Below are 15,836 nucleotides of genomic sequence, written 5' to 3'. Positions count from 1 at the left end.
ATGCATCTACTTAGATGGCATGAAAGATAATTGCATCAAAACAGTGTGTGTGTGTGTGTTTATGTGTCTGTCTGTCTGTCTGTCTGTCTGTCTGTTCATATGTTCACTTGTGTATGAGTATGTGAAAGCCAATTTTGATGTTGGGTGACCTAAGAGCAGTAGAAGCTCCTGGAAGATTGAATACAGAGCTGGTCCACTTTCTCAGTCTTCTTAGGTGCTCAGTTTACTAAGATGAGAATGGAAGTTCCAAATGGGGGCTGAGAACCAGATGAGAGGGGTGGCGCTGACCTAGGCTAGTTTTGCAGGGCAGTTAATTAACAGAGTCATCTTGACAAGATGCAGGATGTAAGGTACATCTTCTCCAGAGAATATCAATGGCAGGGCATGGAAACTTGCTGTAACGCTAGGACTTGCCTTAATTGTGACTAGCACCATCCTATGTGCTAGGCACCCAGACCCAATAAAAGTGGGGAAAGGAGAAAGCTAGCCTGACTCTGGCTTCCCCTTTCCCTCCTTCCCTGCCTGCCACATAGTGGGCTCCTCTGTCAGGCCTTTTCCTCAGTGATTTCTTACTCAATATAACTTGTATTCTCAAACCACCCCCCTCTCCTTTTCTCATTCATCAGCTCTGCCAACATAACGATTGTCTCAACCTGTTTAGGCCTTAGTAGTTAGAAGCCTAGGAAACTTCCACTATACAACCACATTTGAGCCACAGTAAAGGCACTATATATTTGAACCCAATACCATGATCTGGGTATACAATATGTACCTTTTTTTTTCTTTATTTATTCCTCAAATTAACTCCATCATAATAGGTGTGGTTGCTAACTCATTCAATAGGTAGTGTTAGCAGAGTTTGTGGCATAGCAACAGAGCTGGGTTTTGAATTCAGCATGTTGGAGTAAAACACTCCACCTCGAGGGTCTCAAGATTGAATGCTAAGTGGCCAGCAGAAGGCAGCCACCCAAGGTCTGTCTAAGCAGCTGGTTAAGGAGGCCATTAATAGTCGGACATGACTGCTCTCAGCCTGCAGATTCCAGATGGCAGGAGAGGGATATTCATTATCTGCTTTCTTAAAGGAACTCTGACACTTGGGAAATTATAAGTGAGTTAATGTAATGTTAATACTCAGACATATCCTGGAACAGATCATTTACAAATCAATTTTCACCCATGAAGAGAAAATGAGATTGTCGAGCAGCAACCAAATGACACTAGATTTTTGAGAGAAGCTGGGCTTAGAAGCTGTATGTGTCACTTACACACAGGCTCTGCATGCCTAGAGAATTGGATGTTGGCTCGGTTCATTTGGGACTAAGCTTCCTATTAATTTTTATTTTCTAATCTAAGTTATAAAATGCTGGCTATCATCCCAGAGCTAGAAAGGGCTGGAAACAAACTGGAGAGGGGAGAACCCAAACACACCAAGAGCTGCGTGTTGGCACGGTGCCCACTACTCCTGTACGTGGTATCCCTTCCTACTCCATCTTCAGAAAGATCAGAAGGAGTCTCACCCACTCAGCTCTACAGAAAACAAAGCTGAGTCCTAAATCTGTCAGTGTGTCTTACAAAGCAAGCATGGTCCCCGTGCACTCAGCTCCCAAGCTCTGGTTCTTGGTACCAGATAGGCTGTGGTTTAGCATCTTGAATGGCACACAGTGTGAAATCCATACTCAAGGAAACTCTGCAGAGGAACCAGGCATCTCGGAGATTCATCCCTAGCTAGTTAGAAATGTGAAAATGTCTCTCTGATTTGTCTATTGCTCGTGTCTATTAGGGTCTTGAGTACGGGCTTTGTAGTAGGAAATTCAGGGGAGGGCTTTGGGGAAGGTCAAATGCTTCAGACATCCATGGAATTATGTCTACCAGTCCTAAGGAGATCAGCCATCAAAGCATATCCTTTAGGGATTTCCAGTGTTGTGAATATCAGAAAGGAAAGGAAGAAGCAGATGGGGTGGAGCTTGTTACCATGGATACCCATTGTCAAGTCCTTACCTCTGCTAGCTCTGCTGGGTGCTGTGATAGCAGCTTGGCAAAAGGCCATCAAGGAAGTCACAGTTATCCCATCTTACAGATGGGAAGATTGATTCAAACCCAGCCAATGTATAAACACCCAATTATCCTGTACATGACTATCCTGTCATTCCATGTATCTGTCTGTCTCTTTACTTTCTCTGGAGATGCCTGGCCTATGGTCACTTACTGAAAGAGTACTCAACTAGGTGTTCAGGATCTCTCCTCCAGGCTAGGTTTCATGATTTGCACATGTCAGGTTCAGAGGTGAGTCAGGGTGAAGTGATGTACAAGCCCACCTCTCTGAGAGGTTACAGGACACTGTCTGTGGCATGCACGCACAGGAAATAACCAAAAGATTTTAAAGGCAGAATAGAATTCCCAGGACAAACTGTGTACGGCATTCATTTGCTGCTCACAAAGCAGGTAGTGTCTTGAGGTTCTATTTTGTGACTTACTGAGCAGGAAGAAGTAGCAGCCACCATCCAAAGCACCATGGCTCAGCCTGGGCTGCATACTAGCTGGGTCTCTTGGGAGGGCTGAAAGAATCCCAGTGCTTGGACCCTGTCCAGGAACACAATTTAATTGTGCTGAGGTTCAGCCCATGTGGAGATGCACTGCCTTGGGATATCTTGCTGGGAGAGAGTAGGTTCCTGTCACACAGAAAGAACAAAGAAGGAATCTAGACGGGGGACAGGAAAACGAGGGTTTGCAGGCTGTCCTCTGCCAGCTGCTTGCTTGTGTAAATAAAGTTTTATTGGAATACAGTCACACCCCTTTGTTTATGCCTTGCACTTGGCTGCCTTCACTAAAATAGCCAAATTGTATGTTGCAACATAGACTGTTTGGTCTGCAAAACCTAAAATATTTACTCTCTAGATTGCCAGCCCCTAAACCAGGGAGTGATGAGTTTCAAGGCTGTGGGTGGCAGGAAAGGGCTGGGCTGTCTTTCAGAGGAGGATTGAGGTTCCTCTGGTGGAGATGCTGTCTCAGAAGCTTCAGTTGTCTGCAGCCTTCCCATCTGGGAGGGCAGACAAGCAGAATCTTCCCATGCTCCACTTATCAGACTTGTAGCACCTACAGCTGGACCTGGACAAATCCTATCAGCACTGAAAGTAGCCGTGCTCTATCTCAGTGACAGTTTAGAGGAGGACCTCTATAGGCCATAGGAACAGACAACTGGCCCTCAGTTCTCTTCGTCTGTTGGTGAGAATGTAGAGCATCAACCCTGCTTACTTCTTCAGTCGCCTCACCCCTCTTCTCTGGAATCCACTCCTCTGTCCAGAGTAGTTGTAGATACCACCAAGTGATATGAGTTTGGCCACGCTGATTCCCTGTCTTCAGTCCACATGGATCCTTCTGAGTAGCTTCCCTAACATCAGGGGGATGCACAAAGCTGACCAAAGAACAGTGTCTGTGCAATATAGGAGACACCTAATAACCGAGTGGAGGATGCTGAAGCTGTCATCTAGTCCATCAGCCACCAAGTTATCCTTGATGTCACAGTGCTGGAGCTGAGAATACCATGGTATATGGACACAGATACTGCTCTTATAGCATGGAACTGGTCCCACGAGGACTTGTGTACTGATTAAAAGATAGCATATGTGCACACATGCGCTCTCTTTCTGTCTCTCTGTCTCTCTGTCTCTCTCTCTTTCTCAGTCCCTCCCTCCTTCCTTCCCTCCCTCCCCCATCTCTCCCCCCCCACACACACATATGTAAAGTGAGTTCTGTGATGCTCAGATGAATAGCAGCATGTCAGACAAATCTAAAGAATGTTTCACTTGACACCTTATCCAACATAGCTCAGTTTAATGTATGAATGTTCATTCATCAATGAGATGAAGGCTCTGAGAAGCCTTGTGAGGGATGGCCCTAGTTAAACTCAGTGAGGGGCCAGAGAGGTGGCTCCATGCGTAAATACACATGCCAGCGATGGTGATGACTGAGTTGGATCTCTGATACCCACAGTGATTCTCAAACTTCCAGGTGCTGCAACCTCTTAATACAATTCCTCCTGTTGTGGTGACCCCCAACCATAACATTACTTCTGTTGCTACTTCATAACTGTAATTTTGCTACTGTTATGAATTGCATCCCAGCTCCTTGAGGAATAATTCTTCTTATGATAAGGAAGCCTTCTCAAAGTCAATACAAATGGACATGTGGGCTAGGGCAGGACAAGCTCAACCCACAGTTGTCCTTGATAAAAGATGATTCCCCACAAAGTGAGTTACACCTTCCTTTGCATCTTGAATTGTGAGATTTACCCAATTACATGGCAGTTAAAAAGCTGTCTCCAGGATGTGTGAGGCACAGCTGAGCTGTCATTTAGGGAGCAGGCCACAGCTTTGTTTTGGAGAGTGGAACTATCAGTCCCAGTGAGTAGAGAGGTAAGAGTTTAAGCTTGAGAACACATGGCAGTCTGAGAATGCATGGCAGTCTGTGAAGCATGAGGGTCTATGGGAGATGCCTAGAAATCAGAGTCCCCATAAAAAGCTCCATGACCCTGATGATTAAGGTATTTCTGTCTCAGAAGTAAGATATGACTACTTGTATTTATGGTACTTATCAAGTAAACTATGCTTTAAAAAATAAAGAAGAGGATATTCATTTAAATTCTGGTCTATACGGTTTATGAACTGGGGACTAGAAAGATGGCTACTTGGATAAGGCTCTTACAGTGTAAGCACAAGCTGCAGAGTTCAGGTCCCAGAATGCATGTAAAAGCCAGGCAGATGTGATAGCTTACCTGTAATCCCAGCACTCCTGAGGCTGAGATGTCAGGTCTCCAGAGCAAAGTAACTAGCTAGACTGATGAAATCCTTTGGGTTCATAACTTTAAAAATAATTGAAAGATGTTGTGGCTGTATTTATTAGGTATCCATTCCATTCATTCCTACTTAATGAAACGTGGGTTTTGTTTTTGGTTTTTTTGTTTTGTTTGTTTGCTTTTGCATTGAATCCAATGAATACTGAGAAATGATTACACCTGTGTGGCCCACATTATAGAAAAGGAAGGATTCTCAGTAACCCCTGCCCTACCTCACAACTGCACAGTAACCTTGCCTTCTCTAGAACTTTCAATGAGTGGACTTTCACATGTGTACCCATAATGCACCTGAGCTTTATTCATGTTCTCAATGTGTCAGTAATTTGTTTCAAATGGTAACCCATCCCATTGCATGACCATATCAAAGGTTCGTTTACCCCTTCATCCCTTGGGGTATCTTGGCTATTTCTCTTTTGGGGCTGTTATAAAAGGGGTTTGTGAACATCCACACAAGTATTTTCCTTGTGGACGTATGTTCTCATTTCTTTAAGGCTGGAACTGCTGGGTCACAGGGTGGTATATGTTTTACTTTGTGAAAAGGCACAAAACATTTTCCCAAAATATTCATGGCATTTTATATTTTCACAAGCAACTACACGAGATTTCTGGTTACTGTGTATCAGAGGCAACGTTTTAATGCCAGAGTTCTTTATTTTAGCTATCCCTTGGGTATGAAATGGCATGTGATCTGGATTTTATTTCTCACTTCCCTGATGGCTAATGATGTTGAACATATTTTAGCCTGCACATTGGCTGTTTATTTGCCTTCTCTCATAACATGTGCCCATATTGTGATTGGAATTTTAAGTGGCTCATGTAAATTCAGTATATATTGTTGGTGCAAGTCACTGGTGGGGCTTCTGAACAGCTCTTGCTTAGCAGTGGCTTCCTTGCCTATTTTGTAATAGTGATTTAATTAGTAGAAATTTTGAATTTTTATTAAGTTCCCTAAATTATTTTTGATTAATGCTTCTGCATCCAGGAAATCAGTGCCTAACAGAAGGCATATAGATATTTAATTTAATATGTGTTATGGCTTGGGAGTGAAATGGCCTCCTAAGAGGCTCCAGTCATTGAGAAATGACTAGGCCACAGTGGCTGTGAACAAATCAGTATTAACTAAATGATTGGTGTATAATTTGATGACATTATTGGGAGATGGCTTCCAATTGGTGGAAGTAGATCATTAAAGTCAATGACAAGGTGTCTTAAAGAGTATAGATTGTCACCTGTCCCTTCCTGTGTATCTCCTAGCAGACAGGAGAGGAACAACTTGTTTATACCAAGCTCTCATGTCACAGTGTTCTGTCTTTCTTCAGTCAGAAAGCAGCAGACAAATACCCTGAAGCCATTTTTTTCTCAGGGATCTATCAGAGTGATGGAACATGCCTAACAAATTTATGGAGGAAGGCTTGTGATGTTTTTCTACCTTTAGTCTTTGTTATAATGCACTGCACTTGGGAAAATCTAGTTATCATACTTCAGATAGACCTCACTGAATAATACAGTAGTACATTTGTTAGGTAGGAAGTTGTATGAATGTCAACCAGGTCACCAACCCCCAGTATAAATCAATGTAAGTCCTGGCACCAAGTCTCTATTAACATTCCCAGTGACATTGTTTTAGAGATTTCAGAGGTGCTGTTGCACCTCCTCAACCAGAAGAGCTAAGTGCACCCAGGGATTGCCCTGGGTTGGTGCCTTAGACCTGGTGCCCCCTGGACTCTTTTTGATGTTGTCATTTTATTGACGATTTTGTTTGGTGTTTTTTCACTGCAATAAATCTTCTCAAGGAATAGGCTTCCACTTTCACTGATTTTGTCTAATAATTCCCTCCTCTTTCACTGATTTCTGTTCTGCAAATTAAAAGACATGATATCTCATTTGACTCTCCCTTGCTTTCGATTGGATGTGCTCATCACTCTTAGCTTCCCAGAATAGATGCTTAGGTCGTTGTTTCTAGGTCTTGCTTTCTTTTTTAGTATGTATATTCAGTGCTGATTCTCCTATTAACTGTTTCATGTGTTTTGATCACTTATATTTTCATTTTCTTAATATTTTAAAAATTGTCCAAAGTTTTTGTTTGTTTGTTTGGTTTTTGGTCTATGTGTCATTTAGAAGCATATTGTTTAGCCCCCAAATGTCTGGAATCTTTCAGCTGTCTGATATTTTTGTTTGTTTGTTTTTGTTGACTTTTGTTTTTCAAGACAGTGTTTCTCTGTGTAATCCTAGCTGTCCTTGAAGTCATTCTGTAGACCAGGCTGGCCTCAGACTTAGAGATCCTCCCACTTCTGCCTCCTGAGTGCCGAGATTAAAGGCGTGGTACCACCATCACCCATCGCCGTGCTCAGCTCTCTTTTATTTTTATTTTAATCCACTGTGAACAAGGAACATGCTTGGTGTGGTTTGTATTTCTTTAAGCCTGGAAAGCATATATTATGGCCCAAAATGTAGTCTGTCCTGGTGGATGTTTGCAGCAAACACCCTCATCTGTGAGGCAAGCAGGTATGTTGTATTCTTCCTGGATGACATATCTATTATACAAACGCCAATTCAATTCTGTCTATGCTGTTGCTCATTTCATCTGCTATTGTTAATCTGCGTTTGCAGTCGAAGCCCAGTGATAACTGACAAAGCCCTGATGAGTGTAGCATAGTGGTGGGCTTATCTGTTTCTCTTTGTAGCTCCATTGGTCTGCTGTGTGTGTTTCAATTGCCTGTTGTTAGTTGAGTGCAGATTGAGCACAATGTCTTCTCCGAGTGTTTCCTTCCTCATGATTAAGTTGTGCCTCCGTGGCATCCTTTTCTCTGCTCGTTTTTTTTTTTTTTTCCTCTCAAGTCTTCATTTTCTGAAGTTAAGGCAGCAGGTCCAGCTTCTTTCTCATTGATGCCTCCGTGCTGTATTTCTCTTTCCCATCACTTCTAAAATAGCCCTGTGTTTATGCTTAAAGTGGACGTCCATGGGATAAAATCTAGTCAAGTCCTGCTTTAGTCAGCTCTGTTGGTTTCTTTCTTTCCAGTGAGTCATGACCTCTCCATATTTCTAGCTGCATTGTTTTTATTGTGCTTGTTTCTAACTTTATGTTTTTCTTTTTTGATCTTCTCTAGTTTTAACTGAATATCTCATATGAATTAGTTTTCTTTCTTGGCTTATGTAATATTTTACTTTTAAATCATTCTTTTAAATCATGTTTAATTTCCTTCGAGTTTATAACATAATTTTACAACTTTCAATTTTAGGTGTGAAACTTCAATTTTAAAAAGTACAATACTTTTTTTACTTCTTGATAATTTCATAAAAGGTATTCTGATCATATTCACCATGCTTCTCCCGGCTCCACCCAGCTCTTCCCACCACATCTCCCTTTCAACTTTGTATTTTTCATTTTTATTTATTTTTTACTGCCTAATTAATGCTGCCCATATCTGTCTGAAAATGTTCAGTTTGAACTTTGAGGCCCCTTTAAATAACCTTATACTACTCCATCGGAAGTAAAAATACCTCATGAGTGAGTAGCTTAGTGCATTTGTACCCCTGTAAAAGAATATCTGAGATTGGATGATTAACACAAACAGAAATGTATTTTCTCCATGTTTTTGGAGGCTAGATGGTCAAATGACAGGTGCCAGTATGTTTAGTGCTTTGTGATGTTTGCTTTCTTCTTCCAAGCTGAGGCTACATCCTCTGTCAAAGAGAAACACTATTTTCATGTGGCAGGAGGCAGAACAGCAAACGGGATGAGCTGCCCTATCCAGCCCTTCTATCTAGGTAACAAATCTCATCATGGGGGGATGCTCATGATACAGATGTCTGTTCTTATCACACTGACTAAAACTGAACTTTGTAGGAAGCATCTTCAAACCATAGCATAGAGCATTCTCCACCCCTTCCCGTCAAACCCCAGCTCTCTCACAGCTGAAGCAATTCCTTCTTCCTATCCACAAACCATTATCCACCAATAACTTGCCGTGGTCATTATTTTGAACAAGTTTTTGCGTGTTAGATCAGTTAAGACTTACAGAGAACAGTTTGTATCTTCATTTATTCTTTATCTGAATTGTACTTTCTGCTCTGCATATTTTACCTTTCCCTCTATGAAAAGCCTTGGACTTTTTGCAAGGCAGGTATACTAATGACAAATCCCCTCCCACTTCCAAGTGACCCAGTCTCCCCATTTCTTGCTCACATGTGAAGAAGGATAAGTATGTTTGGATATATAATTCCACCTTGATAGTTTTTAGTTTCTTTGGATACTTTAAACAGTATACTTCACTTGCCTCTTGCTTTCATGGTTTATAAGAGAAGTATGATGTAACAGTCTTGGTTCCTACATTAGTCATTATTGCAGTGATTCTCAACCTTCCTAATGCTGCTGCCCTTTAATACAGTTTCCATTGTGCTGACCCCAGCCATAAAATTATTTTTGTTGCTATTTTATAATTATAATTTTGCTACTGTTAAGAATCGTAAATATTTTTGGAGATAGAGGCTTGTCAAAGGGGTCATGGCAGTCAGGTTGAGAACCACTGCTCTAAAGGACCAGAACTACTCGAATGAATCTATGTCTTAAAAGGGAACTTCTTACAGTAGCTTACAGATTGTGACTTGGCTACTCCAACAGTGAGTCTTTCCCAATGCAAAGGCCAAGAATATGATAGTAGGTCACTTCCCAACACCACATGCCTTAGCTGGTCTTCAGTGTATGTTGGAATCCCAAAGAAGCAGGTTCTAATACCAACAGGGCAGAGGAGCTTGCCAGGGAAAGTGAAGGCAAGCAGACCAAATGCATAAGTCTCTATCTTTTATGTCCCTTATATTGGGCTGTCACCAGAAAATGTGGCTCAAATTTACAGTGGGTCTTTCCCCCTCAAAAGATGCAATTAAAAACATTCTCTCACAGGTGCAGCTCTTGGGTTTTACTTGATTCTAAACAGAGTTGAGTTGACAACCACGGTTAGCCAATGCAGTTAATTCTGTAGAGATGAAATATTTCCCCACCTCTAGCATCTCTCAAGAATTATCCTTGATTTTCTGTAGTTTGAATATGAAAAGTGCCAGCATAGAGCTTTATATTTCTTATGCTTTGTGTTCTCTGAGATCTCTGGGTCTGTGGCTTGGTGTTCATCATTAATTTTAGAAAATGCTCAGCCTTTAACACTTCAAGTGTTAACCCTCAACCCTTTCTATATAATTTCTCTTCCTCTGCATGTACACACTTCACATTTTGCAATTGTCCCATGGATTTAGAATAGTTTAGTTTAGTTTCCCCTTTGGTTTTCAAGTGAAGGAATTTCCATTGATATGCCTTCACGACCACTGATTATTTCTTTAGCTGTGACAGTCTCATTATCTATAAAGCTTTATCCCCTTAGGTTTGTTTCAGTGTTGTAATTTTCCCACTTTATATGGATTCTTCTGTAGAAGAGCCATTACTCTGCTTCTGTACTGCTCACATGGTTTTTTCCATTAATGCCCTCATCATTATACTTCTTTTACAATCCTGATCTGTAAACTCCAACCAAACATACCCCTTGGGTGTCTTTTGATATTGTTCGATAGATAACAGCACACGTTCTGGGGGTGGGTAGATCACTAGCATTTGAATCCCAGTCTGTTTATTGGCATTATAGTTTTTGACATGGTGCACAGACTTTGTGTACTCAGTTTCCTCATTTGCAAAGTTCAGATTCTCATAGACATTTATCTCATGGAATTTAAATTCTAATGAGTTAACCCCTGAAGGCCTTAGAATATTTCCACAGTGAAGTCGGGATTCTGCAGATGTGAGATGGTAACGACAAAGGCTTTGGTGGGAAGCACTAGTACCCTTGTAACATAGAGTCCTTTTCTTTGCTGCCCTTTCTGATGGGTCTTCTAGATCTTTTCTCAGTTGATATTCTCATCTCATCATGCCCCTTGGGAAGATTGCCATAACAGTGAAGTCTTCCCTAAGCGTTCTGTATAAAAAAATTCTGTATAAACTAATAAATAAATAAACAAAAGAATAAATTCTGTAAAACAAATTTTATTCTTCCTCTTTTTTATTTTATTTCATTCTACTACTAACTCTGTACTTCCTTTTCCCCCTACAACTGTGGTGATCTGATATAGCATATTTTCTTATTTGTTTGATTTTTAAACCACATCCAACTTAAATGTGTAAGCTACCTTAGGACATATGTTCTATTTTTAAGAAAAAAAGGTTTTAAAGCAATTTTCTGTGTATGAAGATAAAAGCTTTCTTAAAGAATATTGAATAACACTCGAAAATATTTCTATAATGCTGTGGCACCCATGCAAATGTAGCAAAGACTTAAAGACTGACTCCATGGGCAGATGGCCATCCCAAGAGTAAGCAGCAGCACACTGTATGTGCCCAGGTCTGCCTTGATGTCTCAACCCTAATCCCCAAATCCCTGGCCTCTAATATCTTCTGAATTTCTCTTTCAGTATGAATACTTCAATGCTGTGCTGATCAACGAGAGGGACAAAGATGGGAACTTTTTGGAATTGGGAAAAGAATTCATCTTAGCCCCCAATGACCATTTTAATAATTTGCCTGTGAACATCAGTCTCAGTGATGTCCAAGTGCCCACGAACATGTACAACAAAGGTAAGACTCCCTGCTCCTGCTTCCCTTAGAGGGTGAAGAGGTTGGGGACTGAAAAACACACCCTTAGTACATCAACACATCAAGTACCCAAGTATCTTCTGGGTGGGCTAACCATGTGCCTATTCTGCCTGGAGACTCATAGCTCCTGTTTCCCTTTATGTTAATGTGCAGTGCAGAAATCAGCAGGCTTTTTCTGCAAGTATCTTTGGCTCTGCTTACCTTGCAGTCTCTGTTACAACTGGCCAGCTAGTTCTGTACATTGAGAGCATGGCTGTATTCCTTTAACACTTATCTGCAAAATCACCTTTTATCTGCAAAATCAAGTGCGCTTACTAACCCAGTTTGTCCTTTCCTTTTCCTGCTTTCCTTCCTTGATCGTATTTAAGGGTTGGGAGTTTCTGGAGTTGCTGTGGGACCAGCTACAGGCTGTCCTCTTTCCTTACAGGATAGAGAAGTGTGGGCAAAACAAGGTTCTATGTGTCCCAGCTTGACTTCCTCATATCCATTCTGAACATGGACATTGAAGTTATTTGTCCAACCTTCCCTTCAGCCCATTTGAATTGATAATTCAGTGGCCAATGACTGGCATCTGCGTACACTGGCTAATCTCCAGGTTCTACCTGCTTCTAGTGGTGATCCCAGATGTACCACCCCTTTTCTTGGGAGCACAGTTCCTCCCCTCTGTGATGGGAATAATAATTGTGTCCAAGCTGCCTAGGTGGCACACCCTTGTAAATCTAGCACTTTGGAGGGGGAAGAAACAGAAACGCATCCTCCAGTTTAAGAGCAGCCTGGGCTACATAGTCAAGGGGATACAATGATGTGTGTGTGGCTCTATGCATGTGAGAGCTATGCTTGCAATGTACAGAAATAGCTAAGCAGTTGTAACAAAGACTGCAAGGCAGGCAGAGTCAATTTGAGAATTGCATACATATTAAATGAGCTGCTGATTTACTCTAAATCACCAGTAAGGGACTTGGTCAACCATAAGTTTCCAATTCTGTACCCCAAGGACATTTTTTGTCTCTGGTCTTATGGTTGGACACTCAATGATGCCTTTTCCTGGTTTGCGTGATACTCAGTCTTCAGAGTCAGGGCAGGTGGCTTTCATTTCATTAACTATTTTGACCATTACTAGAGACCTCAGAGTGAACCATCAAAGAATCTGCAGTCTGTTGTGGAACTGGTGTGGTGATGGGATAACAGGAAAACTGTATCAACAAGATAGCAAGCATCTCTGCAAAGCCAGAGGACAGTGAAGCCAAGAGAGCACAATTCCCTTGCTCAGATTGTTAGGGAATGAAAAGATATTCTTTCTCTGTCCCCTCTTTGGAAACTGATAGCAGTCTAAAGTGCCTCAGAGGAATTGTGGATGGTCCTGTCTGGACTTGCTAGGGCACAGAGAGAGCATTGCCTTGGCATTCAGCATTGTGCAGTAGAGGTTAGTCCTCCAGGATGTTGGTAATAGCTGATGGAGACTTAAATGAAACTGCCTTTCTGTGCTGTGTGGCTGGTGGAAAAAACCATTTCTAGCATTAAATATGTTCGGAAAAGAAGATGAAACATCAAGATGATTTAATAGAGCCATTTCAGACATGAAACAATCTAGAATGATCTCTTAAAACATGAGAGTGACTTCAAGATTGCTTGAACTATTAGCACCATGACAGAGATTTAATTATATCTTGGGGTTAAAAGGCATAATTGTACCTTTTGATGGTAAAGAACCTTCACATTGTCATCAGTTGCACAGGCTTTACAATGGCATCATGAAGTTTGCTAGGTAGAATCCTAACAGTCTGAGAGTTTGAGCTATAGGAGTTTAATAACTAGATTTAAGTCGTCCTTGCTTGTCCTCATGGGATCTGCCTGTCATTTCCTATCCAGGTTCAACTGTCACCCTGCCAGGCTGTGGGAAGTGAGCCAGGGTCAGCCAGGGGCTATATCTTGTCCCAGTCAAGCAGGGAGTAACTGCCCATAAGAGAGAGAGGAAAGGACTATAAGAAAATTCTTGACTTTACTCTAATTCAAACCAGCCTCCCAAAGTTTCTTTTCAAGCTGAAGAAATATATATCATATTTAGAAGACTCCAGCATAGATCTAGTTTCTGACATGTACACAAAACACATGCTCTGGGCGTGGTCACTGGCTCTGATGTCCCTGGGGTGGAAATCTTGCTTTCAGAAAAGGAAACCAGCCCAGAGTTCTTCTCTGGCAGTTTGGACCCCATGAGCATACAGCAATGTTTGATCCTTCTTAGTTGCTTCTGTGTGCTTGGTTGTTGGGTGGAATTTCCAGCTGTACATCAAAGGAGCAGATAACCCCCAAAGCTCTCCCTGTGCTTTCTGCCTCTACTGCAACAAGTCCAGTGCTTCCCCCTATGGTTGCTGCTCTGTGTTTCTATTGTCTCAGCTACAGAAGATACTACAGCTTCACAAGCCGAGACAGAAGTGTAAGTCCCACAGAGGCTTAAAAAAGCTATTTTTTTCTCACCCCTTTAGACAATCCTTTGAGGATCCTTGGGCTTCTGGTACATCAGTCTTTATAAAATATTCTTAGAAGATGGTTAGGGGCTGTGAGTCTGACCCTTGGAGATGAGAAAGACTAGGCTGAGACCTTTAGAGCTGTAAGTGACACTTCCAGGAATGAAGTACAGAGAAGGCACTTTTGGGAGACCACTAGTGACCTGGCAGAGGACCAGACAAACTTACAATTTTGGTTGCATACTTTTGAGGCATGTCCAACCTTTGAAATTGCAACACAAGGTAATTTACAAAAAATACACCCAGGAAATCCACAATTGGCTTATAAAGGCAATTACAAATTATTTTTACAGCATTTCAACACGTTTCTGATTTTGTGTGAGTTATATTCATAGGCATCTTGGAGTACATGATGCTTGGGAGTCACTAGTAGGGCACGCCTTAAGAATATGAAAGCATGTGAGATTTACATGTACATGCCATGTATAGATGTATACATGTCTGTACATGTTAGGCATTATAAAGGGGTAATGCACAGTATGTGTGTGGTCCATGTATGTGTATGTGAAGGAAAATGCCCTGTTCTCCAAATTGACTCTATCATTTCCATTTCTCTCATCTGCCCACCCAGGTGTTAATAGGTAATTCCTATCTCCCTTGCCTTCCCAATCCCTGCTTCTCCAAATGCCTTCCCTTCAAAAGCAGCTCAAATGCAGCCTCTTTTGCTCCTTGATAGCATACATGCTTTGCTCTAGGTAGTGTATATGCCTTGTGATGCCTGGCTTTGTCCTAGGCACGTGTTGCTTCTATTCACTCATTCTGTCCTTGGACTTTCTGAGGGCAGGAGGCCAACAGAGTAAGTCTAGGGTCCCTTTGTCTTGAGTCTCCTTTAAGGTTATTTGCTGAGGTTTGCTCACCTAGTCAGCCAGCATTATGTTGTTCCATGGGCTTTTCAAGCAATAGAGACATACTCCAGTTGATTCAAATGCAAAAGAAACTAAAAAGGCATTGGGTGGCTTACAACCTTTCTACTAAAGAAAGAAGGCAGCTTAGAATAAGGCTGATTGGAGTAGGAGCTACAGGGGGCCTTGAGAATCTGCCTGTTGAAAATCTTGTGTATCATGGCTTATCCCACCACCATACCTATGACTATATACAAGTGTGTGCCTCATTTTCTCCAACCATGAGTGGTATTGGATAAGTAATGACATGCCTGATGCCGATGAGGCTTTGTTAAAAATTAAGCACAGGCAAGGAAGCCTGGCACATGGTGGCCATTTAGTATGAATACTGTGGATTAAAAGTATGTGTCCCTCAAAATTCATAGTTAATACCTCACCAGAATGGTGACTAGCATTAGAGAGTAGGTCTTTTTGAGAGTACAGAGATACTAAACTCTAAAACCAAGGAAGTTTCTACTTAAGAGGACTAAGGAATTGAGCAAGGGAGATTGGGCTCCAGAAGCTTCTGGTATAGTCCAAGAAATAGATCCATGGAGTCTCAGAAGTCTTGTCAGGCCACGGGGGGATGGGAGAGCCATCAGAAGCTCATGGAAGCCATGAGGCTAGGCATTATATAGTTGGCAACTTGGCCAAGAAGAGTTGAGCAGTGCACCCTGGGATATGTTCGCTCTGAAGAAGACTGAGAAGAAAGAAGATTCTGGATTCTGCTTGGAGAGCATGCAGGGAAGAAGAGTGTTCATGGCTAGGGACTGGAGGGCTGTGGTGGGGAGCCTAGGCCATGGAGTTCCAATGCACAGATATATCAAGAATGATGAGCTTATGAGGTAGGATCCCAGTGCAATACCCAGGATACGGTACACTGACAAATTCTTGCTGCAAGGAACACATGAGGGAAGAAAGCAACTGAAAACAGGCTTGTACTTATT

General features: G+C 41.8%; 1 protein-coding gene across 2 annotated transcripts in view; it reads left to right on the top strand.

The window, feature by feature from the left end:
• The window catches only part of Cacna2d3 (calcium voltage-gated channel auxiliary subunit alpha2delta 3), a 793,771-nt gene that overhangs the window by 300,860 nt on the left and 477,075 nt on the right, over window positions 1-15,836 (top strand). For both annotated transcript variants that reach the window (XM_028754076.1, XM_028754077.1), the window contains exon 5: window positions 11,303-11,465. In XM_028754076.1, coding sequence (XP_028609909.1) covers window positions 11,303-11,465 — 163 coding nt within the window. The remainder of the gene's footprint in view (window positions 1-11,302; window positions 11,466-15,836) is intronic.

Source organism: Grammomys surdaster, unplaced genomic scaffold (genome assembly GCF_004785775.1).
Source record: "Grammomys surdaster isolate TR1022 unplaced genomic scaffold, NIH_TR_1.0 125979, whole genome shotgun sequence".
Lineage (NCBI taxonomy): Eukaryota > Metazoa > Chordata > Mammalia > Rodentia > Muridae > Grammomys > Grammomys surdaster.
The sequence above is the reverse complement of the archived record's forward strand: the minus strand, read 5'-3'. Positions and strand labels throughout refer to the sequence as shown.